The sequence below is a fragment of the Hyposmocoma kahamanoa genome, unplaced genomic scaffold (assembly GCF_003589595.1).
Source record: "Hyposmocoma kahamanoa isolate Upper Pololo Valley unplaced genomic scaffold, ASM358959v1 87, whole genome shotgun sequence".
NCBI lineage: Eukaryota > Metazoa > Arthropoda > Insecta > Lepidoptera > Cosmopterigidae > Hyposmocoma > Hyposmocoma kahamanoa.
Genome location: NW_020654422.1, coordinates 135,322 through 160,636, shown reverse-complemented (window position 1 = coordinate 160,636; position 25,315 = coordinate 135,322). Strand labels below are relative to the sequence as shown.

Genomic DNA, 25,315 nt, shown 5'->3' with positions numbered 1-25,315 from the left:
TGAGTGTTCGATCTTTGTATTAATAATTATTGCTATTATTACTTATTTATTAATCAATCTATCTATATTTATGATTTATTTATACAATTACTACGTGACAATTCTTGTTCAAACCCTTTGCCTGTAATTTTAATAAAATATTGTTGGTATGTGTTAGCTACTGATCGGTTTGAAGTTTCACATTACCACCAAAAAAATATTTATACTTGAATATTTACAATACCTATCGTCTGTCTTTTTGAAGACGGAGTAAAATTACATTTGTAGGGTTGCCAGATTTCATAAATTTGAAATAGTTATGTAGTTGTTGTCGATAGTTTTATCGATGGGTTGTGAAAGAAGACAAAATATTACCAGAAATGACTGAATTGTGAATGTTACGATACGTTCTAATGATTACTAATTGAATTATTATTGCCTTATTTATTCTTGTTTTGGCAGTTGCCCTAGTGCTGTCGAGATAAATTTTTGTTCATATACATTTTAACAAAAATAGACGGGTTGGTTTATCGATATTGAATTAAAATGAAAAACTTTAAAAGACAGACTATAATCAGTTATTTTTGGAGTCGGTGCCAGCGAAGGCAAGTTTACAAACTTATTGTATAAATATATCTGGAATCGGCGAAACAAGATCTACAACCCCTCTAATCGGTTTTTTAATATGTTATTTAGTTTCAGTTTTATTGTTAAGCAAAATCGACATAATTGATGTTTTTTACTAGCAAAACAAACTTTAGGGGCCAAAATCTCGAAAGTTAACGTTTTTTACTAGCAAAACAAACTTTAGGGGCCAAAATCTCGAAAGTTACCGAAATGCAAATGGGTTAGTTATGACATGGACCAATAAGTCAATAGGTCTGCTAATCGCGATATAAGACAGCGTAGTCGAGTATTTAGTACCTATGATACAATAAATAAAAAAAATGATGTCGCGAAGAGTGCCAAATAGCTACTTTTGTAAATAATGTATTTTTTCAAATTCAAATTGTAAAAACCCAGCACTGGGGAAACCCTGTGTACTGGGTGCTATGGACAAACACCACAAATTACACCCAAACACACGAGAGAAATAAATGTAAGCGATACAAATATTTCTCCCGGCTCGGGAATCGAACCCGGGACTTCTACGTGGCAGACCAGCATGGTAACCGGGATCTGTGCTCATGAACAGAACCCTGGACCCTGCCTGTAATTATACCAGAGAGGCTGTTGTCGCTGCCACGAACTCTATGCACCAAGGAAGCCGCTCTTTTTCGCATAATAGCAGTAAAGACCTTGCTATATGTATATTACTGTACTAAATTCGTAGGGCGCTAAGAGATTTTAAGGTGTATTTGACCCAAAGGCTTCTTTACATCGTTACTACACCTCGGGAACCTACGGATTAACAAAGTTACTATAATTTCCAGTAATAACAAAGAAATCAACTAGATAGCGGTTATTGCAGAGATTTTATGGATAGTGCCGGCTATTCTTTTATTTGTTTAGGATTAGCGCCATCTACTCATATTAGGAAGCATTAATTTATAAATTAGTTTGTAACATATAATGCCACCTATTTACACGCATATTTGTCAAAATTAAAAAACAATTGTTTCAATATAGCAACCGAAAACCGAAATTTGTAACGTGTATGTGTACCTTTGCCTTTGTTACAGATCTACGAGCAAAGATGGGAAGGGGTGAAAAAAAAGGGACTATAGTCCTGGAAAATTTCAATTCCACGTAAGTTATTATATATTATATATTATATTATAAAGTTTTTTATTAATCACAATGTAAAGGCGGCATCACACGGCCCGTGCTTACACGGGCTGAGGTGAAAGATGTTGACGTTCGATAAAACTTAGTTACAATTATTAAAGCGACATCTAGTAGCTGTAAAAGTACCTGGCTGCGTAAAGAAATACATTTCTCGAAGATGGCGCTACAACAAAAAAATCGTTAAAAACCAAGAACAAAGATATACAACAAGCACATTGAAAAATTCGTAAGGTCCGCTACTTCGTTCCATGGCTTAATTAGAATAGCGTGTGGCATGGTTTGCTGGAAGACGTTGGTTCAAATCCAGCCGGATCGAAGGAATTTTTTGTAAGTGGTCGATCTTTGTATTAATAATTTATAAACCTTTTTTATTTACAATAATATTCTTTTATTCTATTCTAGTGCGAATCTTGCTGCAAATCCAGGATTCCAGTCCACATTGAGTCTAGGATCTAAAGAAATAATCAATGAAAAACCGTACAACCCGTTTGAGCATCGACAAGTTGATCATCCGACATCGTAAGTATTGAAAATATTAATTTATTCTATATATTGTAGTGATATACCAAAGTCGAAGTTGCACTGCAATCAGTGTTGCCAACTTAGCGACTTTGTCTCTAGATCTAGATTTTGACATCAAAAGCTACATTTTATTTCTATTTAGCGACAAAAAGTTAGCGATTTTTTGGCGCGTATTTAATTATGTTTCATATATTTATATTAAATATGATTTTATCTTAGCGTTCTGGTGTATTTGCCTGTGCTATAACCATAAAATTCTTGTCAATTAAATGGACCGTATAATGGGTATCATAAGATAAAAGTCTGATTTTCACATGGAACGGGAATTTTTAACAACAGTTTTAGCGTCGTCAGGCGACTTTTAAGCCTTCTGACAAGACTTCGAGCTCTTGGAGTCGAGGTTCGTAATTCCCGTACCATAAGTGTTACATACAATGTTTTTCATCACATTTGCGGGGAAATAAACACATAAATAATGCAGGAAAAGTAAATATCGCTACACAAACAACGATATCTACGTACAAAACAACAATTAGGGTTTTGCAAATGGCGAATTTCTGTTTTTCTTTCTTATAAAAACAGATGGCAAATGTTGCAAAAGACAAAAATGCAAGTAGCCACGATGTATTAGATATAAAATAAATATTTTCAAAATACTGCAGAATTTAAAATTTATGCAATTAATTTGGTAAAGTATAGTTAAATTGTGAATGTATTTTTTCTAACCGACTTCAAAAAAGAGGAGGTTCTCAATTCGACTTCATATATTTTTTTGTGTCTATGTTACGCGATAACTCCGATATTTGTGAACCGATTTCGATGATTACTTTTTTGGTGGAAAGAGGGTATCTCCATGTGGTTCCATTTAATTTTGAAGAAAATCATCCACTTCTAAGGGCTGTTCACGCATGAAGATTCATTTTTATAAAGGAGCAATTATTTTAATGGTTGCTTTTGCTATTCTCCAATTCCAGGCGGTTTTCTCTCTCAATATACTTTGAGTAGTGAGAACTGATTTTTATTATCTCCAGGGTCAAGCTCCGTATAGTGGCTAATTAGGGGATGAATCCGGGTTTGCGCACTTTCCGGTGACCGATTCCAATAAAACTTGGCAAATAGACGTAATTCCACGTACTTTTGAGGTCGGTTTTTTTAGTACTCTGTACTGATATTATTTATATTTCAAGCCTATGCGCAATACATTCAGATTTTTCGAATATAAAAACTTTTTACTTTATCTTGACGTTCAAAAGTACAGTGCAATTTTATTAAATTAAACAATAAATCCATATAAGACGGTAATGTAATAAAAAAGCCCGTGGTCGTAACTTACGACGACATTACGGGCGACTTTGCCTGCATGTTATGACACTGTTTACGAGCAAATGTGTTGAAAAATAAAAAATATTCATTTAATAACTGGGGTCCCTACATTAACTTCCCTCCCTCTTTTTGCATCTGGAGTTAGAAATACTTACTAAATATTTACTGACTCTACAGTGTCTAGTCTTGACAATATGATAAAATTTGGACATTATATAAAGTTTGACTCGTTATATTTTTACAAGTACAAATTATGAATAATTTTTAATACAATCCACAGAACGTTAGGTTCTCTTGCACATCTGCTGAAGTCATCACTGGGATCAGGAATCCTAGCCATGCCCGCCGCCTTCAAAAACGCCGGCCTGGTCGCCGGCGGCATCGGCACTATAGTAATTGGATTCATATGTACGCATTGCGTTTATATTCTTGTAAGTATCCATATGCATCACTTAATTTCCTAAAATGTGCACGTTGCTTCCCATTGTTATGCAGTAACAGCTGAATTGCTTGACAACGTACGTCATAATACGTTCTTGTGAAAGAGTTCGTCCAGACATGTACTACCTTACCTATTTCTGCCGTTAAGCAGTAATGTGATCAGTACTACGTTCCGGGTGCCGGTGAAATTACAGGCACATGGGACTTGTCAACTTATGTAGGTACGTCAAGGTGACGGGCGCGGTGGCAATCTTTGCGGTTTCAAGCTCTGAGTGGCACCACTTGTTCTTTCTGTCACTTGCTATTATAAAAAAAATACATTCCAGACAAACCTTTCATATAACATTCAACAGCGTCAAAGAACTTTTAATGTTTAATAATTTTATAATATTGTAGTAGTACATAAGTAGTACAGTCAAAATCACATCAAGCTGGAGACTTTAATTGGAAGTTAAAATTAAACAACTATAGTAGCAGCACGCTATCATAGCCGTTTTGACGTTTGTCCGCGCATCAAGTTTCATATTAATTCATAACACCTTGAAGGAGCTAATTTATGTATATTGTTGTAGTTAGTGACGTGCAGTAAAATTTGTGACACAACTCGGCATTTGTTTTTCGAAATTCGAAATTTTTTAAAACGATATCTAATACGATCGTCACTTATTGGATCGCTGTCCAGGACAACTTCTATCTCCGGCAAACTCGCGTCAAAGCAGTTTCGAATTGACAATTATTAATAAACATTTTTATTTTCGTTTTATTAAAACTTTTAATCAGCTACCCCTTGCAATACTATTTATAAAGCTAAAAACTTATTGATGCAACTCGCTTAGTTTGATGTGTTAATATAGTGTTAAATTATAATTATCTTTTTTGTTTTTGTGATTATTTATTAATGTTGTTTTAGTTGTAATTATATTGTTTCACTCATTGACTTACAATTATATGGACCTCGGGTCCGCGCTAAAAAGTATCCGAACTTATAGGGCGTTAAAATCGTATACAGAGCGTCATTCACGCTCTAGTTTTCGTTTGTTCGACTAACAGCGAAGCAAGCAAAATTAGAAAGTACTGCGATGACATTACAATTTAAATCTAACGTTTTAGCTTTTTCATATTCCTTTACATGTCACTACGTTTAAATAGGTTGACTTGGGATATTTTTTTCGTGGTTTTCGTATTAAACCCGTCGTCCATTTATTTGTAAGTCAATGGTTTCACTTATTGATGTTTTACCCTTTGGCACAAACAAGATCAAGTTAAGCATTATTACGGCTTGCTTTGAATTTAAATAAGACTTACCTAGCCAATTATTATAAAGTTTACAAAATACCTTGATACGTTGATAAATTGATATGTATGATTTAGGAATAAAAATAACTGCTAGATGGTAGGTAATTGAAACAAAATTGTAAGATTTTATTTGATATTAATTTACCACATATTAAATCATCTAGCGTCTATTTCCGATTCTGAACTTGAATTACCACCAGAACTCGAATGTTGGCAATCTCTCCCTTCAAATCAAAAAGTCACTAGGGATGGCACAGTTTTACTAATAATTAATTACTGGTCATTTTTATGTAATTTTTAGGTGATTTGAAACTTCTGTTTAATAATATTCATTATGAACATGGCTTTAAGATTTAGTATTATACACAATCTTGTTGAATTTCGTAGGAAAACATTGAAATTGTAGTAACTGTGTGTGTGTCACTGTTGTTGTAGCCTGGAAACAGACACCAGTTTGAATCCAATCGGAACAAAGAAAGTTTTCTTTGTGTTCAATCTTTCTATCAATAAGTGTTCGATCTTTGTATTAATAATTATAACAAACTAGTGAAGTAATTTCACAAAAATAATTGAATATCAATTCAATAAAAATTTAAAATATTATAATACTTTATTACTTGTCAATCAATCTGTTTACATTTGTAGTTTATTTATACAATTACAACGTGACAATTCTTGTCAAAACCTGTATAATAAAATATTATTATTGGTATGTGCTACCCACTGATCGATATAAGTTTTACTTTACCACTAAAATACGTATTCCAAGCAACATTTTCAAAGAGACCGACTTCTTTGAAGGCTATTGACTATAATTTGTATATGTATAAAAACTTATCGGCTTAGTAAACAATATTTCTGCGTCATTTGCCATCGATGGCTTGCCTAATTGAAAGAAAATATAAAAGAAAATAAATAAGTCACTTGTCGTCAACCGAATTGGCAAAATTGTTTATTTATACAGCTTGGAGCAAAATTAGCACAGATCGTGAAAAAGTTGTGCCTAACGACTTTAATAAAAAAAAAACATACTTTTAAGTAAATTTATTTTTTTAAATTTAAATTAACCCTTAATTAAATTCGCTGTTTACACTAACGTTAATAACTTTGTGGGATAGTTTTCGATCCCAAAAATAAATACATCTAAAAAGGTAGGTTTATGTCTTTTTGTTTATGGAATAATAAATAAGAAAAACGCTTTTTTTGTAAAATTACTCTTTAGTCAAAATTAAATAAATATCTTACCAACAAATAAGACAGTTTCGACATCTTATAAAACTAGTTTCTGGAATTGGTCTCACAATCAAAGATAATCGACTTAGATAACAACGAAACATATATATTTTGGGATCAAGTAAAGATCATTTCAGTAACTTATAAAGAAACAACAAAACTGGTACTTTCTATAGAAGTAATGACAATAAATATTGTAGCACATAATTTTTTCCCAAGAGAATCAGCTAACGTCTTAGGTTTTATATACTCGTATATATATCTCAACAAAACCATTTGTAACGATTTTTTCCATAAAAGTAACCAGATTGTCTTACTCCGTTTTGATCTTCTTCATCTATATACCTTCTGCTTCTTATTCGCGTCCATAAACTTCTATTTCACTGGCGGTACCATGGTCTGACTTTTCTGGAATGCAGTCTCTAAATTCGTAGGCGAAGAGGCATCTTCAAAAAAATCCGGTGTATCCGGCAAATCTGAATCTTCACTACCTAGCAATATCTCTTTTATTTGATTTTCGTTCATATGGCGATTCATTTTGTTTAAAAAAAATAAAAACAATGTATATTGACAATGATACATACCTACGAAAATACTGGCTGCCACTAAACACGCGTCCAGTCACTGTGAAAGCACAGTCGGATATGATGAGATTTCGATGTGTGTCGATTGTGGTCGATCGAATCAAAATGACTCACATAGCACCTGTGACCCGATAACCCGGTTACTATGGATAATCATTTTAGAGTTCCATGGGTCATGCGCGCAATATTGCTGTTTACACATGGGTCACGATTGACCCGGGTTATCAAAAATGATCGACCGACACAGGTCTAGTGAGATTACGTTGAAGTGGGAGGGCTACGTTGCACTTGGAACGAAGTTATTAGCAACCAAATGAAGGATGGGGTATAAAATTACCCCAATTACATAAGTAAAGGAATATAGTTATGGGTTAAGAATAAAATTCATAAATAAGACTATAATTTGAAATGAAGTCATTCTTGACACTTATGTTTTGACATTTTAACTGCCTCCGTGACTGAATTGCCACGTAGAGGTCCCGGGTTTGATTCCAGGGCCGGGGAATATATTTATTTATCTCGTGAATGCGGGTATAATTTCATCAACAACCACATCAATTATCTTATCCCAAACTAAAGAATTCCCTGTATTATGAGTACCAGAGCAAAGGAATTCACTTCGGGGCACTACACAGAACACCTAGACCATACAGAACCAACTTAGAATGGTTCATTTGATCCACATTGATCCCACCGGGAATCGAACCCGGGACCTCCTTTTTCAGTGCCCTACGGTGCCAACGTTGGGCCACCGAGATCGTCAAAAATATTTTAGGTTTTTGATTATAGATTTTTATTAGGTTTCCTTGAGCAGAAATTGCTTCAAATCGTTTTTTTTGCGCTGCATTTATTTATAGGCGTTTTAATGTTTGACATATCGTCGCCTTATTTTTTGAAACTCGTATCATAAAGCGCAAAGTTACTGAAATACAAAAAATTGACTGTATATATATACAGTCTATTTATATATATATATATTGTGCAGACTAATTTCAGATCACATTTCCTTCATATTTACACACTGGTTTTTACCTATTCTTAGAGTAATGCAATTGACACCCTTGATAAACAATCAATTTTTTTTTTGTGAAATTACTCCTCTAGATTGTTATAATTATTAATACAAACATCGAACACTTAGAGCTACGGCAAAAAGAAGTCGTTTAAAAAAAAGGAAAACAAAGATGTGCAACAAGCACATGGAAAAATTCGTAAGGTCCGCTGGTTCGTTTCGTGGCTTAGTTGGCATAGCGTCTGGCACGGTTTGCTAGAAGTCGTAGGTTCGAAGCGGATCGAAGGATTTTTTCAGAAGGAAGGAGGAGGATTTTTTCTTGATAGATGCTTTTAAAACGTTTGTTATGAAAAGCTCAATAAATAAATAAATAAATAAAAGCATGTCAAAAGGGTCCATGACTCAGCCTCTGAGGACTTACTGTTTACACAGCTCTCGCTGTTATTCTGTCATGGCCCGTCATAATATGGAACACCACAATTCAAATAATAATATATATGTTACATGTTACGTACAAAACAAAAATCAAAATTAAAATAACTGTAGACATATAAGTACTAAGTGACTAAAATTTGACATAAGCAACAATTGGACGAAGTAAATAATCAATTTGAATAATACACAAGTAATATAAAAAGCATAACACCTAACATACACATGAAATTATGGTAGACAATTAGGCACAAAGTAAATAAAATTAGACACACGCAACAATTAGACAAAGAAAAAATCTATTTGAGTAATAAAAAGTTATTTAAATAGCGTAATACCAAACATGCACAAATACACAGAACACCTATACAAACATAAGCTACTTCTTAAAGCCTGCCACTACTTCTTAAAACAAAAAACATTTATGTTTAAAAGTTGGCAACGTTTGAGACACTAGTATATATGACATATAGTATATAATATATATGACCATAGTATGGAAGACTCCTTTGCTGTGCATCGAGAAACCGACGTTTTTGTTTTGTATTTATTTGTCGAATAGACAAACAAAGCAAATACTTTGTCACACATGCTATCGACATATGTTGACTGTTTGTCAAATATATGATACACCCAAATACAAATAGCCATGTGAAATGCCACCATTCACTTTCATGTGATAAAAGTTTCTTTTTATAATATTAAGTGACGGGACAAACAAGTCGTGCACCTGATGGTGAGTTACACCCTGTCCATAACAGTTGTATTGCCACTTAGAGCCTTAAATCGCAAAGAACCGAGGGCACCGTCACTGTGCCTGTCACCCTGCATTCGTTGATAAGTCCCATGTGCCTATAGATAGACAGATAGATAGATAGATAGATAGATAGATAGATAGATAGATAGATAGATGTCATGGCAGTGAAAAAGGCGCTGGCTCAGCATAAATGACGCGGCTGCCCGCGACGCTGGTATTCTGCCAGGACCCTATAGGATAGAGACGCCACTCGCAATCCAACATAAATCTGATTTCATTTTTAAATTATTAATTTTCATTTTTCAATCTTCTTCCTCCCAACCTCCAACATAATACACTATTTGCAGTCCTGAAACGAGGTACAGCCAAGAGCATAACAAGCCTTGGACCTTGGACCGTTCCTATCGCAAGCGGCACAGAGTTGAAATTAAATCTTAAATGTCAAGCACGACGCGCTCCCGACCCTGTACGTCGACAAACAAGAGACAACCGCAAATACCCTAGCCACTCATATCCCCAATTTTTGCAAATTTAACAGATGCTCCCGCAGCTTTAGCTTAAACGTATAATTTCACTAGCACCCAAATTTTAACACAGTAATGCTGACATTACTGCTTGGCGGCAGAGATAGGTAAGGTGGCAGTACTACCCCGGACGAACTCTTTCACAAGAAGCTCTGCTTCTACTACTACTACTACTACTGCTGCTAAAAGTACTTTTGACGTATAACCACATGAGTCTTTATAATACCAAGGGTACGACTGAGTCTCTTTGGTATTATGGAAAAGATGAGTTTTTAGGTAACCTATTACAAACTCGAAGTTTTTTTCCGAAATAACGTTTCGTCGAATTTTCATTATACCGAAAACCGAATTATAACGAAACCGTTGTTCTTTCAGGATATGTTGGATGTTTATTATTAAGGCACGATTAAGTTCGGTTAGATTAGATTTAGTTAGGTTTAAAAGAAAAAAAAAATTCCTCTCTAAATTACTTTCGAGGTTATGAAAATTCGAGCATACGTTATTTTTGGAAAATGTCATTTCGGATTACTTATAGGTAACCGAGCACATAATATCGTGCAAATAATATATTACTTCTTTTTTTAAAGGTAAAAACGTCACAGGAAGTGTGCGTGGAAGCTAAGAAGCCATCTATGGGCTTTGCAGAAACCTGTGGAGCCGCCTTCGAGTATGGACCCAAAAAACTCAGACCTTGGGCTAAATTTGCCAGGTACAATTTATGATTACAATCTCTGATGATACGTTTTTCGTTTTTATACTATACCACTAATTATTTACGAGTACTAGAGTTAGGGAGTAACCCATGGCAAATAGAGCGAATTTAGGGCGTCTTAGAGGTCAACAGGTCCACAATCCCGACAGAGAGTCACGTGTTCACCCCAAAATAAAATAAACACAAACACATTTTTTTATTAACTATTATTTTGATCTAAATCATGTATATATTTTTTTTTTCAAATATACCAACAGGCCCTTTACAGGTCCCATGGTCACGGACGACTGGTTCTGTTTGTTTGAAAAAACAAATATACGCGATTTAGACCCTTTAAGAAACCTCCAACTCTCGAGATATCCTAAATGTTATATACAGAGCATATTAAGCTTTAAGTCGTTTACAAAGGCTTTATTTTTTTTAATATCAGTAGCTTTTAAGATTTTAGATTTCACTGTCCTTATCCAGCCAATTAATAGATAGATAATAATTAGTTACGAGTACAGACCCATAAATAACTTTTATTGAGGAAGGGACCGTTTCTTCTCGTTTCGAAAGTACAGTCTGAGATACTAGTTTTTTTGCGATCCTCAAAGCAGCGACTATAAAGCTGGCCTCCGCCATATTACAAATACCAGAGCATATTTTTGGCGTAACCCGATGAATAAAGGAAAGGCGCACCGCATAATTAAATTAGGGCGCTCAAGGCACTTTATACCGCTCTGTTCGATACAGTCTCCAGCACATGCAGCGACCAACAACATAATTAAATTAATTTTAAGCATTCGGTCTTGAAGCCGTCGGGTCACTTTAAGAATATTGCTGTGGGAGTTCATTTATAAATAATTCTCTATATTATTGTTCTATTTCTCTTTGCAGAACGTTCATAGACTACGCATTAACGTGCACCTACTTGGCAGCTCTTTGTGTTTATGTGGTGTTCATCGCGGAAAATTTTAAAGAGGTAATTTGCAACTAACGCTGAAAAATATCACGCCGGCTTCAACACTGACGCAACTCCAAAATGTCAAATAAAACACGTGACAAATAACAATAATAACTTTTTATAAAAAAAACCGACCCCCAAAGTTCGTCGAGTTACATATATTTGCCAAGTTTTACTGAAATCGGTTACCGGAAAGTACGTGAAACCGGATTCATCCCCTCGTTTTCCACCCTTAGAGGTGGAATATTTTCTTCAAATTAAAATGGGACCAATACTGAGGTACCCTCTTTCCAACAAAAAAGAATCATCAAAATCTGTTCACAAATGCATATGGAATAATCGCGTAACGCACATACAAAAAAAATATAGCTGAATTCAGAACCTCCTCCTTTTTTGAAGTCGGTTAAAAATGTGACGGTTATTTTTTCTAATCGAACCTACCACAGACCACATAAACCTACCAATCAGTTATAATCAGTCATGACATTAGCTGACTTCAAAGTAACCGCTCTCTTGTTATATTCTTTTCAATTTTTTAACAGCAAAGTTTCAATCAAAACAAAACGTATCAAAACATCAAATCGAACGCTAGCCCGATTCGCTATCCCATTATTGTCGACCCGATGGTCAAATACATTGTTAGTAACGTTAGTAGTAAGGCATGTATCCGCTATTCATTCAACATCGAATTCACGAGGGTTTGACAATGAATCGATTCAAATGCCAAAGCGGAGGCTGCTATAATTGATTATCGGAGGATGGATTATCTTTAACTGTACGTAGTGGAACTTTAACTGACTGCATTAGCAGTGGACCAAAAGAAGCTTTGTCTTCGTAGTAAAATCACCTCAGTACAATGCACGTTGTTATTTTACATCAGTAACTTGTTACTTAGATTTGAAAACAACGTACTGATTTTTAGGTATTTTTTATTGCGTTTTCGCGATTGTTAACTATTTATTTTTCAGATCGAAATTATGTAACTAAGGCACGGAGTAAAAGTTTATTTACTTGAAAAAACAATTATACGCAATCTGGACCTGAAAGAAAAATAGTTTCATTTAAAATAACTTTTTAGGATACCAAATGATTTTTAATTACGTAATGGATAAACTTTTCAGAGTATTTCATATCTTGCATTTAAAAAAAAATATGACTAGAACTACCATGGTAGATCAATGAACTGTAATATCAAAAAGTGACCTTAGAGAACGCAGCAATTTTTTTTTACTTTTTTAATTTTTTTCTGGTTATTATTAACAATACTTTCAAATTACTTTGCACGTTGAGTTTTGCGAAAACATTACGATTTTTCACTTGTGACACTGTTTTTAAAATCTAGCAGTGCAAACTGCTGTACCAAAATCTTGCAGAATGCAGTGCTCGTGTGATATGATAAAGGGCAACCTCTTTCATTCTTCTATTTCCTAAACCTTAGGTTCCCAAACTTTTCGGCCGCCCACTTAAGCAAAATAAAAAAAATTCAACGCCAACCACAACAAAAAATAATTGAAAGCACATAAACTTAACATAAAAAACACTAGGAAGAACAATTATATATATGTAGTGTAGTTTATATAGATAATTCAGATTTTTTTTCAAATACGGTAGCACCCCCTGGACAGCATCAACGCCCCTGCCCGCTAGGACTCTTTAACGCCCACTGGGTAGTGACCACTTTGGGAAACTATGTCCTAAATAGTTTTATAGTCTGTCCCAATCCATTTTGAACAAAAAGTAAATAAAACTGTTTAGTTAAAATTCTAAAGCAATCACTCAATAAGTCGAATAAGTAACACTTTCACGTATATTTTGAAGATTTCGACTTGATATCTCATCACTTTTTTCAACAATATTCATTGGAATGGCATCGCAAAATCGTATTTGAAAAATGGTAGTTCAAAAGTTATGTTATTTTTCAACTGTACAGCTATAACTTGTCTATGGTTGCATAGTGTTATACGAAAAAAATATTCGGTTCATTCTATTGAAGTTTTTGTAATCGATTAGTAAATTGAATATTTCAATCGCAATCAAACGAGTATCTAAGTGTAAGAATTTGAAAATTTTAAATATGCTTATGTAGATTTTGAGTCATTTGAACAAATCTATTCATTGAATTAATTAATCGATTTGTAGTTGGCATTACAACTGGCCATCACTAAATCGTCGATGGTCGGGTCAGTGACTTGTTTGTTTGATTTTTGTTTAAAATGAATTGAAACGAAGTATACCAACTGCACAAAAACTCAAGATCCTCTTTTGCACTCGATTACTCCGAGTGGCTAGCCACTGTTGAGAAAATTAAAAAGCAAGGAACAGCAAACAAAGATCCTATTGAAGAACAATGTAAGAGGCAATATAACCTAAAGTAACTAAACTTTTGCTATTTAGAAGTTATAGCAGTTAATTTCAACTTGATCCTGGGAAGTTTATTGAAGTTTAGCGTGATGCGTGATGGTAAACCGTCAACATTATTTTCATACATCCGATTTCTCGAAGTAAACGTTTATGGGATTATATTATACTGCTGTGTACAATTTCCGGCTTATGATGATATATTGTCAAAATAGTGAAACATTAAAGTACAGCTGCACTTGACTGACAGCACGAATATACCTACAAACTGTGTACGCCACATGAAAAGACTTTATGAGCCCAAATTGTTAACAAGTATAGTGACTGAGAAAATTACGTTTTTAAATAACGGCATTCTACCTAATATTTATCAATTTTGAAGTTGATATTTGCTGGCGATTCTTTATAAATTGTTTTCAAGCGTTCAGTAATACGTTTCACCCTGCTAAACGGCCGAGTATCTGGCTCTAAAGCCGAAATGTTTGTCGAGGAAGAGATGATGATATGACGTAGTCTCGAAGACTGAATTAGAGATGCTCTCGTAGAGTTTCTCGTAGAGACGTAGCAAGGAAATACGAATAGTTTGCCAGATTTCGGAATGGCAATTTAATACTAATTTATAATAATAACGCACACACTACCCTGTACAAATTACATACACCCAAACTCATGAGAGAAATAAATGTACGCCAAACCAATATTTCTCCTGGTCCGGGAATCGAATTATGACCTCTGTGTGGTAACCGTTCGGCCACTGAGGCAGTTAACTATTGCTACTTTAGGTTAAGGTATTTTGTTTTACCGATTCATAACAAAGCACGCGCCCGCGCGCGCCATTACGGGCTGCCGGGAGCTGCCGCATGCACTGTAGCGTCACTTTTGAAATTACGAACTCATGGTTGATCAGACAGGCTCTTGCAGGCGAGTCCGCGAAGGTACGGGCCGCACTCTTCCCACGGCCCGAATGGCGCGAATTGGTGCGGCGTGATCAATGAAATCACTAGCCGTCGAAGCCACCTTAACCAGTCAAATGTGGTAACGTTGGGACCCGTTTTTAAGGTCCTTTATGAGCGATTCTACTTCCTTCGGAGTAATTGAAACAAGTGTTTAGTAGCAATAGAGCGCATTGTGAAAGAGTTCGCCCAGAGAAGTACTGACACTGCCACTATTCTTATTTCTGTCACTAAGCAGTAATATGAGCATTCCTGCGTTCCGGTTTTGAAAAGTGCTGGTACAACAATAAGCATATGGGACTTCCAACTTTATGTCTCAAGGTGATAGGTGCAGTGGGAGTTTCGCTAACTTATTTGTCCTATCACTTATTGTCATACAAAAAATGGAACAATGGTGCGCGAGAGGTAATAACTATGATGTAACCTTTCTGCGGTAAAATTCCACCTGGATGAAGTGTAATGGGTCAACCGGTAGTGTAAAGGAGAAGGATTGGGCTTCGAGGTTGTATAATTCATTCATAAACTCCTTCGTACTATACGAAATGGCGGTATAATGGGTGTTAATAGTTATATATATAGTTGAAGGTAAACAGCACCATTAGTTTAAAATTGTAAACTTCCTCGAGCCATATCTGTACTAGATATTGTTTATGCATAAGCGGGCTTTATTTGCAAGCGCACTAGTTTGACTAGGGCATTTAAATACGTGGAAACTTGATTATAATATAGACTACGACGTAGATTATGGTTTTATTAAATTTATGGGTTATAATGTTAACATTGGTAATATTGACGCTAGAATTAAGAAGAATGTTTATGTTTCGAGTTTTTAGGTTTATGTTGTTAGTAGAAATTCTTACTTCATTATAATATTGTTTAAAGTTTCAAAAATACAAGGATTCAAAAGCTAGTATTTTTTTATATCTTGTAGTGGATTTCTCCGTATCTACCTTACACGCTTCAAAATCTACGTAACTACGATACCATTTCATCTTAACAATGCGATAACCACCTGGAACACATTGCGTTATTTTTTATTAACACTTGTTAAGACAAAATTAAAATATAACATAACATTATTTTTTTCAGGTGCTCGACGAATACGTCCCAGATTACAAGCTTTCCGTGGAAACTTACTGCGCGTTGACCTTAGTTCCTTTGGTCCTCATCTGCCAAATCAGAAACCTCAAATGGCTGGTGCCATTCTCTGCAATCGCCAACGTTCTCCTCGTTATATGCTTTACCATCACCATGTATTATATTTTCACTGGACTTCCTAATCCTAAAGAACGAGAAATGGTAGCCAGTGTCACACAGTGGCCTTTATTCATAAGGTAAATTATATTTTTTAATGCATCAATACGTTTGTCCAGAATATTCATCCAAAATATTCATTAATCCAGGGGGGTACTGCCATCTTATCTATTTCTGCCGCCAAGCAGTAATGTCAGCATTACTGTGTTCCGGTTTTGGAGGGTAAGAGTGCTGGTGAAAATACAGGCACATGGGACTTGTCAACTTATGTCTCTGGATAACATTGACAGTGCGCCTCAGATCTTTGCGATTTAAAGAGCTGAGTGGCACTGCAACTGTTATGGACAGGCGTGTAGCTTACCATCAGACGTACGACTTGTTTGTCCCGTCACTTGATAATATTATACTGAAACTGTAAAATAATGTTTGAGAACGTAGTGATTCCTATGTCAAATCAGGTAAAGAACCTGGGGCTTATTATTGACACAGGCCTTACGTGGGATTCCCAGGTGTCTGACGTTTGTCGTAGGGTTACAGACACACTAAGAGCTCTATACAGATTTAAGAACTTTCTTCCAATTAAAACCAAAACTCTCCTTGTTCAAGCTCTAGTGTTGCCTGTGATTGATTATGCTGACGTGTGTTACAGTAACATCTCTCAAACCTTTTTAAATAGATTAGATCGTCTTCTTAACAACTGCATTAGGTTTATTTTTGGTCTGCGGAAGTATGACCACATCTCTGCTTTTCGTCGTCAACTAAATTGGCTTCCCATCCGTGAACGCAGGTCCTTAAGAATTTTAACCACACTTTTCTCCATCTTGTTCGACCCGGCTGCACCTGATTATCTTAAATGTTCATTTCAATTTCAAAACGCTCGGCCGGGTTGTGAATTTCGATCTTCCCGTAGCCTTAAGCTTTCTATTCCTTCTCATCGCACTGAATTTTTGTCTAATTCTTTTACCCTTCATGCAATTCGTCTTTGGAACGCGCTCCCGCTTCGTGTAAGACAAGCTCAGACCAAATTATCTTTCAAGCGCATGTTGCGCAAGCATCTGTTTGACAATTGTCAAAATTAAGACACTGTATAATGTTGCTTTGGGTACATATATCATATTATTTATTATTATAATATATATATATATGTAAGTTTATTATGTATGTATAATAAGTATGTTTATAGTATGTTATTTATTTATACCATACAAATTATCGATTAGTTTTCTAGTATATTGTTCTTCTTGTTTAAGTGTAGCACCAACCTATTGTGTTTTTTTTTTCTGTTTGGCCCAATGGTTGACTGGTAGAGAATGCCTTATGGCATTAAGTCCGCCATTTGTACTTTAGTGTATTGTACAATAAAGTTTAAATAAATAAATAAATAAATAAACTGAAATACGGTTTCAAAAGTTGAAGTCTTTTTCCAATTTAATATCGTTGTGGTTGGTTCAACAATAAAATATCATGCTTATAATGATCACCATGCGTGTAAAAAAATATCCTATGAGCAGGTTCTATGTATAATAAATGAAAGAAATATCTCCGCTTAGTACAATATGTTTATATGAGCTTGAATTGACTTTTTGAACAAAGCTTTTGCGATTTTGTCCGGAACAGTTAATTAAGATATTTACACAGTAATTAACAAAAGAAAAGAAAAAATAAAGTGGATATTTTCAACCTTTAACTAAACTTTTTCAATAAAAGAAAAGAAAACAATCCATGACCACAAACACAAACAAAAGCCACACAGACACTACGAAACAAAAACCAAAGAGGTAGAATCGAACTGGCCAAGTACTTACATTTTAACTCACTTTTTTTATAAATGTTTATGTCCATGTTGCAAAACCTTTAAGCCGATTTAACCAATCAGGAGGCAGTAGAGCGTCTGAGTAGCGCATTGACTTACACTTATATGGACGTCGGGTCCGCGCTAAAAAGTGTCCGCACTTGTAAGGCGCTAAAATCGTATACAGAGCGCGACACTCCGCTTTAGTCTTCATTTGTTCGACTGACAGCGCGATACCGCGATGACATTACAATTTAAATTTCGAATAGGTTGACTTGGGACATTTTTTTCGTGGTTTTTGTATTAGACCCGTCGTCCATTTATTTGTAAGTCAATGGAGTAGCGTCATATTTGAAATTTTGATAACCAAAAAGACTTTATAATTGAGAGAGAGAATTTATAATTGTGTGTATATTTAAATTTTTCAGTTCAGTAGCGAGTACCGTAGACAGAATTTAGATTCAGAGTCAAAAAGAGCGCCTTTGTGATACGATTTATGAAATTATAATTCAGAGATTAAAGTACATAATTCCGGATTCACAACGTGACAATCAAGACTCAACTTGTTTTATTTATTTTTCTTCATGAAAATGCAGATAAATAATTGAAAACAATGTAATTTTTATAGATTTCATTATTACATACTTTCCTTTTTTTGGCAGGCAAAATTCTCTGAATGTAAATAATATTAAGTACTTTAACGTTATACTACGATAGGGCGATTTGGAACATCAAAAAAGAAAGAGATGGCATTATACAGTTCAATAGCGTTATTTTTTCCTATTTTTAGTAAGGAATATACAATATTAATTCGTATGGTAGGCCCCCCGGACATTTACCTATTGAGTAGAAAAAAATTAATAAAGAAATTTAAACAGAACGTATTTTCATTATTTTTGACCGACTTTAAAAAGGAGGAGGTTCTCAATTCGACTGTAAGTTTTATTTTAGTATCTTATACATAACTCCGGTATTTGTGCACCGATTTTCATGATTCTGGAAAAAGGGTACCTCCATAGTGGTCCCATTTAATTTTGAAGAAAATCATCCACCGCTAAGGGTTCCACCGTTCACGCATGAAGATTCATTTTTATTAATGGCGCCTAAATTTTATTACAAGGAGCAATTATTTTAATGGTTGATTTTGCTATTCTGCAATTCAAGGCGTTTTTCTCTCTCAATATACTTTGAGTAGAGAGATCCGATTTTTATTATCTCCTGTGTCAAGTTCCGTATAGTGGCGAACTAGGAGATGAATTCGGGTGGGCGCACTTTCCGGTGACCGATTTCAAAAAAACTTGGCAAATGGATGTAATTCCACGTACTTTTGAGGTCGGTTTTTTAGTACTCTGCACTAATGCTATAGCTGTAGCTATAGCTACACTGATATTTTTTCTTTGACAATACAAGTGAACATTATTTGTCTGTTTCAAATTATTTTGTTCGTAACTGTAAAGAGTGTCATTTGATTTAATACATTTTTAATAGCTCTGTAATTTATTAGCTTTTTATTTAAAGAATATAATCCCAAAAAGAAATAGAACTACGTGCACAGGTCAAGTGTCTGGAGGTGTGACTTTGAAAAAGTAAAGATGTATCCAAAGATTATTTATATTTGTTTGACTTAATAGATAATAATATTGAAATTAATCTACATATCTTGTAATTACACTAAAAAAATTTTTTTTTCTCAGCACTGTAATCTTCGCCATGGAAGGTATCGGCGTGGTAATGCCAGTCGAGAACGAGATGGCAAAGCCTGAACAGTTCCTTGGCTGCCCTGGTGTCCTCAATGTCGCCATGACTGTCGTCATCTCATTATACGGCATTGTGGGTTTCTTCGGATATATCAAATATGGCGACGATGTTAGGGGAAGCGTGACTTTAAATTTGCCACAAGAAGAAGTGTAAGTTTTCCTCCTTTCTTTATTGTGCAATAACCCATCTACATTATCGATACCTATTAAATATTAGACAACATCACATATGTTGCTTTGATCCCAAAGTAAGCACTTGTGTTACAATTATCAAAACAAAACCCGAGACAATATAGAAAAGTTAGTTTTCTGCGTTGACCCGGCCGGGAAGCGAACCTGGAACCTCAGAGATAGCGACCGGTGTGCAAACACGGAGGTCGTCATTAACATTAAAATTCTTACTTTGGAAATATCACAACATCCCTGTCCTTTACAAATGCTTAATGAGATATAAACAATTCCGTCTAAATAAATGACGGTCTGAAAAGTCACAGGGATTATTTTATCTCTAGGTGTACAAGTGATTGCTACGTATTAGAAATAAAAGCAACGGAACTGACTGAGTCAACTGTGACCGTGAGACCTCAATGCCTGAGTCCAAAACAAGACAAAGACACTCGAATCAAATGGATCCGAGAAATATTTTCGTTTGTAATTATGAGAAGCACTTACCGATCGAATTTCGCTCTCAAAAATCTCTCTGAAATCCAATCAATAGGAAATGAAAACTGTTGACTATTTTTTTTTAAAAGCAGAATTTCTTTCAGATTTTTGATGCAATGAATCTTTTTTTATATTTTTCTAGGCTTGCCCAAAGTGCCAAGATTCTTATGGCCCTAGCGATCCTCTTCACCTACAGCTTGCAATTCTATGTACCCATGGAGATGATCTGGAGACAGGTACACAATAAGATCTCCGTTCGTTACCATAACGTCACACAAATCGCTATAAGAACGGCAGCCGTTGTAGGCTCTGGTAAGACTTTAACATATCTACACTAACGTCTATCGTATAAATCTGACATCCATAAAGTAAACCTTACTAATTTCTACCGCCAAGCGGTAATGTTAGCATTACTGTGTTCCGATTTTGAAGGGTAAGGGTGCACATGGGATATAAACGCACATGGGATTTGTCAACCTATGTCTCAGGGCGCAGTGGCAGTTCCCCTCAGATCTTTGCAATTTAAAGCTCTCAGTGGCACTGCAACTGCTATAAACAGAAGTGTCGCTTACCACTAGGTGCACGACTAATTCGTCCCCTCACTTGATAATAAAAAATATATATATTTAGAATAAGACTGATAGATATCTCTGTGACAAGAACACTATCAGCAGATGACAACATCAATCTTGCCAAAGAACCACTTCCCGTGATTGTATTACTTAGCAGGACAATTTTAATCTTTTACAGTCGCTCTTGCCGCCGCGTTTCCGGACTTGGAACTTTTCATTAGTCTGTGTGGAGCCATCTTTCTTTCAAGTCTCGGGCTCCTCACTCCCGCTATCATCGACACCGTCCACAAGTGGAACAGAGGATTGGGCTTCGGCAACTGGATCCTCTGGAAAAATATTTTAGTTTCCATCATCTCTCTGATCGCTCTCTTCGCCGGGTCTTACGTTTCTATAAAAGGAATGGCTGAAAAATTCAGTCACACGCCTGTATTGGAAATCCCTATTAATCAGACTTTAAGCGTTAACTCCACTGTCGTCTAAGGTTGTGATTTGTGTTCTAGTTTTTAAGTTTAATTGTTTTTTTTTATATGTATATATATATAGTAGAATTAGAGCTCTTTGTGAAAAAGTTCGTTCAGGGAAATTGTGCCACCTTACCAGTTTCTGCCGCCAAGCATTTCCGTTTTGAAGGATGGCAAAATTACAGGCACAAGGGACTTGTCAACTTATGTCTCAAGGTGATGGGCGCAGTGGCAGTGTCCCTTAGATATTTTCATCACATTTGCTCGTAAATAGTATGATTGCATGGTGGCTAATTTGACTATAATGCCCCAAATAAAACCCTCGGGCCTTTTTTCTTCCCATTACAGCCATGGTCGGTAAGGATTTTTTTTAAATTGTAGCACGACATTCTTCCTCACATGTCAGGTCAGGTTGAAGTTCAAGCAAGAAGATTGCTTAAGTTCAGAATTAAAACATTCGCTTAAAATGTTATCTAACCAGAAATCTAATCACAAATCTGCCACAGACTACTTAAAAACTTGTTATTAAGAATTCCTTATAATTGATTTTAATTATTTTCTGTATCAATTTAGCAATGTTTTAGAATCCATCATGGCTGTATGCGTCTTTGCTTTTTACAACATTTTAGTTCGAGTTGTATTTATTATCTAAAGAAGAATAGTTAGCGGCCATCTGGAGATTAAAAAAACCCGCCATTTGCAACATCCATAATTTTTGAGTTGTGAACCATATTTCGATAACTCCAATGAACACTACGTCAACTTTTTTTTTGGTCATATTCTATTATTTTTGTAAATAGCCATATTTATTTACTAATTAATATTATGCGCTACGAATTACCACGAAAAAAAATAAACAAAAACAAAATTCGAAAATAATACAAAACAAAAATGCAATTAAAAAAATAAAAACAGAACAGATCCGAAAATTAAGTTGGCGTAGAGTTCATTGGAGGTATCGATTTGTACAAGCAAAATGTGATGAAAAACATTGTATGTACTACGGACGGTAAAAAAATACTGGTAACACGGTAAAAAAACAATGCTATCACCCGTCGGCATTGGGCTTCTAACATCGGGACTCATTAGTAATTTCTTATTTAACTTCGCGTCCTTTATACACAATGTACTATTGTGTTTTAAAGCTCTGGGTGACACACTGTTACCAACTTCGTCGTCCCACCAACGTCCACAACAACGACACAACAACAACAACAACGTCCCGTCACTAGGTATACAAAAATTACTATAGTTTCTTTCTTACACCGTTAACTTACAGATACTTTAAAATTGTGACAACGGTCTTTCTTTTAATATTACTTACCATGATAAATTTTAATTATACATAGTTCTATATTTTTACTTAAGCGTTGTGATATTTGCGACAGATATTGTGACATAATCTATTTAATGCAAGGCATTTAAGAGATTGTGTTTAATTATTGACAAATGTTATTGTGAATTTGAGGACAAATTAAAATTGCATAGCGATTGCTCCGTACATAATAAAATATTTCTGTACTTATTAATTTTTAACGTAACAATGAAATAAGTGACTTAATAATGTACTAACAAATTTAGCGGTAAGTATGAGTTATATGCAGTGATCGGAATTCAGGGAGTTAGTTTACATATAGCATGACCGTTTTCTTTGTATGGACATACCCATTTCGTCATCAATGCATATAAAATTTCTTATTTTACTGTTTATTTTGTAAACATTCCAAAATATGTTTTGCCTTATGTTTATTTTTTTTAATTAATAAAGTATTTAAATACGTAAGTACCACACGTACAATGTCATTTGTAGCAAATACTTAATAGAAAATAATAATTTGTCGCCAATGTACTAAAATTTCAATAAATAATACGCACATTCAAATATAATCTGTTCCGAGAACTCCCGGGATTTGTAGAAGGGAATATCCATAATATTCATTAATTTACCTAAATTATCTCCCTCAACTTCGATCACTGGTTATATTACATTTTTAAATAATGATAATAATTTTAAATAATTAATTTTAAGTAATAATCTTCAACATTTTGCCAATCCTTTACTCACCTTTAGCCTAAGAAGGTAAAATTTTGCCTTATTCCCTTTTGTAATCGATAAAATACCTTTACGTTCATGATTTTAAAATATTTTCGTACTAAGTATTCTATCCAAGTCTCTCTGTTTTACGCTTACTAGGGGATCACTTTATAGTCTATACTTGCAGTTAAAACGAATTAGATGACACTCTATTGGTAAAAATCTTGTTAACCATGTTAGTTCAAAGGTACAGAGCGTCATAATTATGCCGTCAATGTGTTTATGATTGAAACATTTTGGTTTACGTTATTAATTAATTATACACAGAATTACGTGGTTTGAAAAGTCATACGGAAGAGAAAAATGCTAGTGTTGCCAGCAATAATTAAATTACAAAAACCTGTGTTGTTTGTTACTGACACATAAGGACGCGTCTAACACTAATGGATATTAATGGACTCTTTTTCACTAATATACGCGTCTTAAAAAGTTTACGTAAAAAACAAATAATAACAATTTTATTCATCAAAATCTACTGTTAGAGACTATACATTGTGTTATAATTCTTACTCTTTTTTCTCTAGCTTTGGCATCGAGTATATAACCGGAAATAGAGACGAAATAAGGGCCACCCATCCCTGGCAACTCATCAGGTAAATGGGCCTTATATCACTTTTAAATATCAACTCTCGTTTGCGCTGAAATCACAAATTAGAAAACTGAAATAGAACAACGCCAACAACTGACTTGTGTGTACGTCCGTATCTTCTAAAAATATTCTATATTTATTGTAATAAAGATAACTAATGGGGGCAGTTCCATTTGGTGGTGTGGGAAAAACAGCAAAACATCTAATTACAAAACAAACGGAATCACATTTCATCGGTAATTAAATATTAAATATATAATTTTGCAATTTTCGCCATTACAGCAAAGCTAAAGTTAAACTGGTCGATTTGAAGTGAAACAATTGAAGACACTCGTCAATTGTTTCGAATTCGGGCTGTCCAATCGGAACGCAGTTGTCACAGCAATTATTTGGCAGAATAGTTTTCAAACAAATTAAAATGACATTTCGTCTCTATTTCTAGTTATGCACTCTATGACTTTTGGTATTCGCGTAAAAAGAAGACCACTCTATACAATACCACTTTATTATTTGTTGTATACTCAATACTCATGGACATATTTAGTGGACGCTATAAAAGGTTAAATTATGATAAAAAACGGTCATACGAACACATACCAGTGCCTCTACCATGAGATTACAGTGACAATTATCGCTAGGGGGCTGTATAATTTGCCATACTAAATTGTGAAGTAATTTTGTTGCTTGCGACTACTGTCATAGTAACTCGTGGTAGAGGCACTAAACGTTTAATCGAAATCAAAAGACGATTGATGTCGTTCTCTTTTCAAATACGACGTTCTGGCCAGTGGTTGTTATAGCGTCTGTGAGTGTAGTTTTTAAAAAGTGCTTAAAACAAAGTGAATTAGTACTTGTGTGTTTTGTTCGTAATTCTTCCGATGATTACATTAAGGCTGTTGACACATTATTTTTTTATACAGTCATGGAGACTATAAACTTTAGATTAAGTCATTATAAAAAACAATCAAATTGCCATTCTTTTTAAGTACCTTCGTAGCAAATTTTATTCCATACATGTTTTACTCTTATATATGTATTACATTTTGTTACATAATTTATTATTTTATGATGAAATGTTTACTGAAATAACATTTGAGGGAACTCAATTAACATTTTGTTAATAATATTGTTGTATTTGCCCCATTTCATTATAATTTCAGAATTTACGTAGGCTAGTACAGTCAAAATTGAAATGATCTTACAGCGATTACACACGGTGACTTTAGCAGCGATGCAAACGCGATGCCGTAGGGATGCATTCACGCGTCCGCC

The 25,315-nt window shown here is 34.7% G+C and overlaps 1 protein-coding gene across 1 annotated transcript in view; it reads left to right on the top strand.

Moving 5' to 3' along the window:
* The window catches only part of LOC113235225 (proton-coupled amino acid transporter-like protein pathetic), an 81,865-nt gene extending 60,358 nt beyond the window's left edge, over window positions 1–21,507 (top strand). The window contains exons 2-10 of the mRNA XM_026470852.1: window positions 1,662–1,728; window positions 2,170–2,286; window positions 3,893–4,043; window positions 10,479–10,600; window positions 11,483–11,567; window positions 15,950–16,194; window positions 19,601–19,813; window positions 20,469–20,638; window positions 21,077–21,507. Coding sequence (XP_026326637.1) covers window positions 1,676–1,728; window positions 2,170–2,286; window positions 3,893–4,043; window positions 10,479–10,600; window positions 11,483–11,567; window positions 15,950–16,194; window positions 19,601–19,813; window positions 20,469–20,638; window positions 21,077–21,378 — 1,458 coding nt within the window. The 5' untranslated portion in view covers window positions 1,662–1,675 and the 3' untranslated portion in view covers window positions 21,379–21,507. The remainder of the gene's footprint in view (window positions 1–1,661; window positions 1,729–2,169; window positions 2,287–3,892; window positions 4,044–10,478; window positions 10,601–11,482; window positions 11,568–15,949; window positions 16,195–19,600; window positions 19,814–20,468; window positions 20,639–21,076) is intronic.
* The last annotated feature ends 3,808 nt before the right edge of the window (window positions 21,508–25,315 follow it).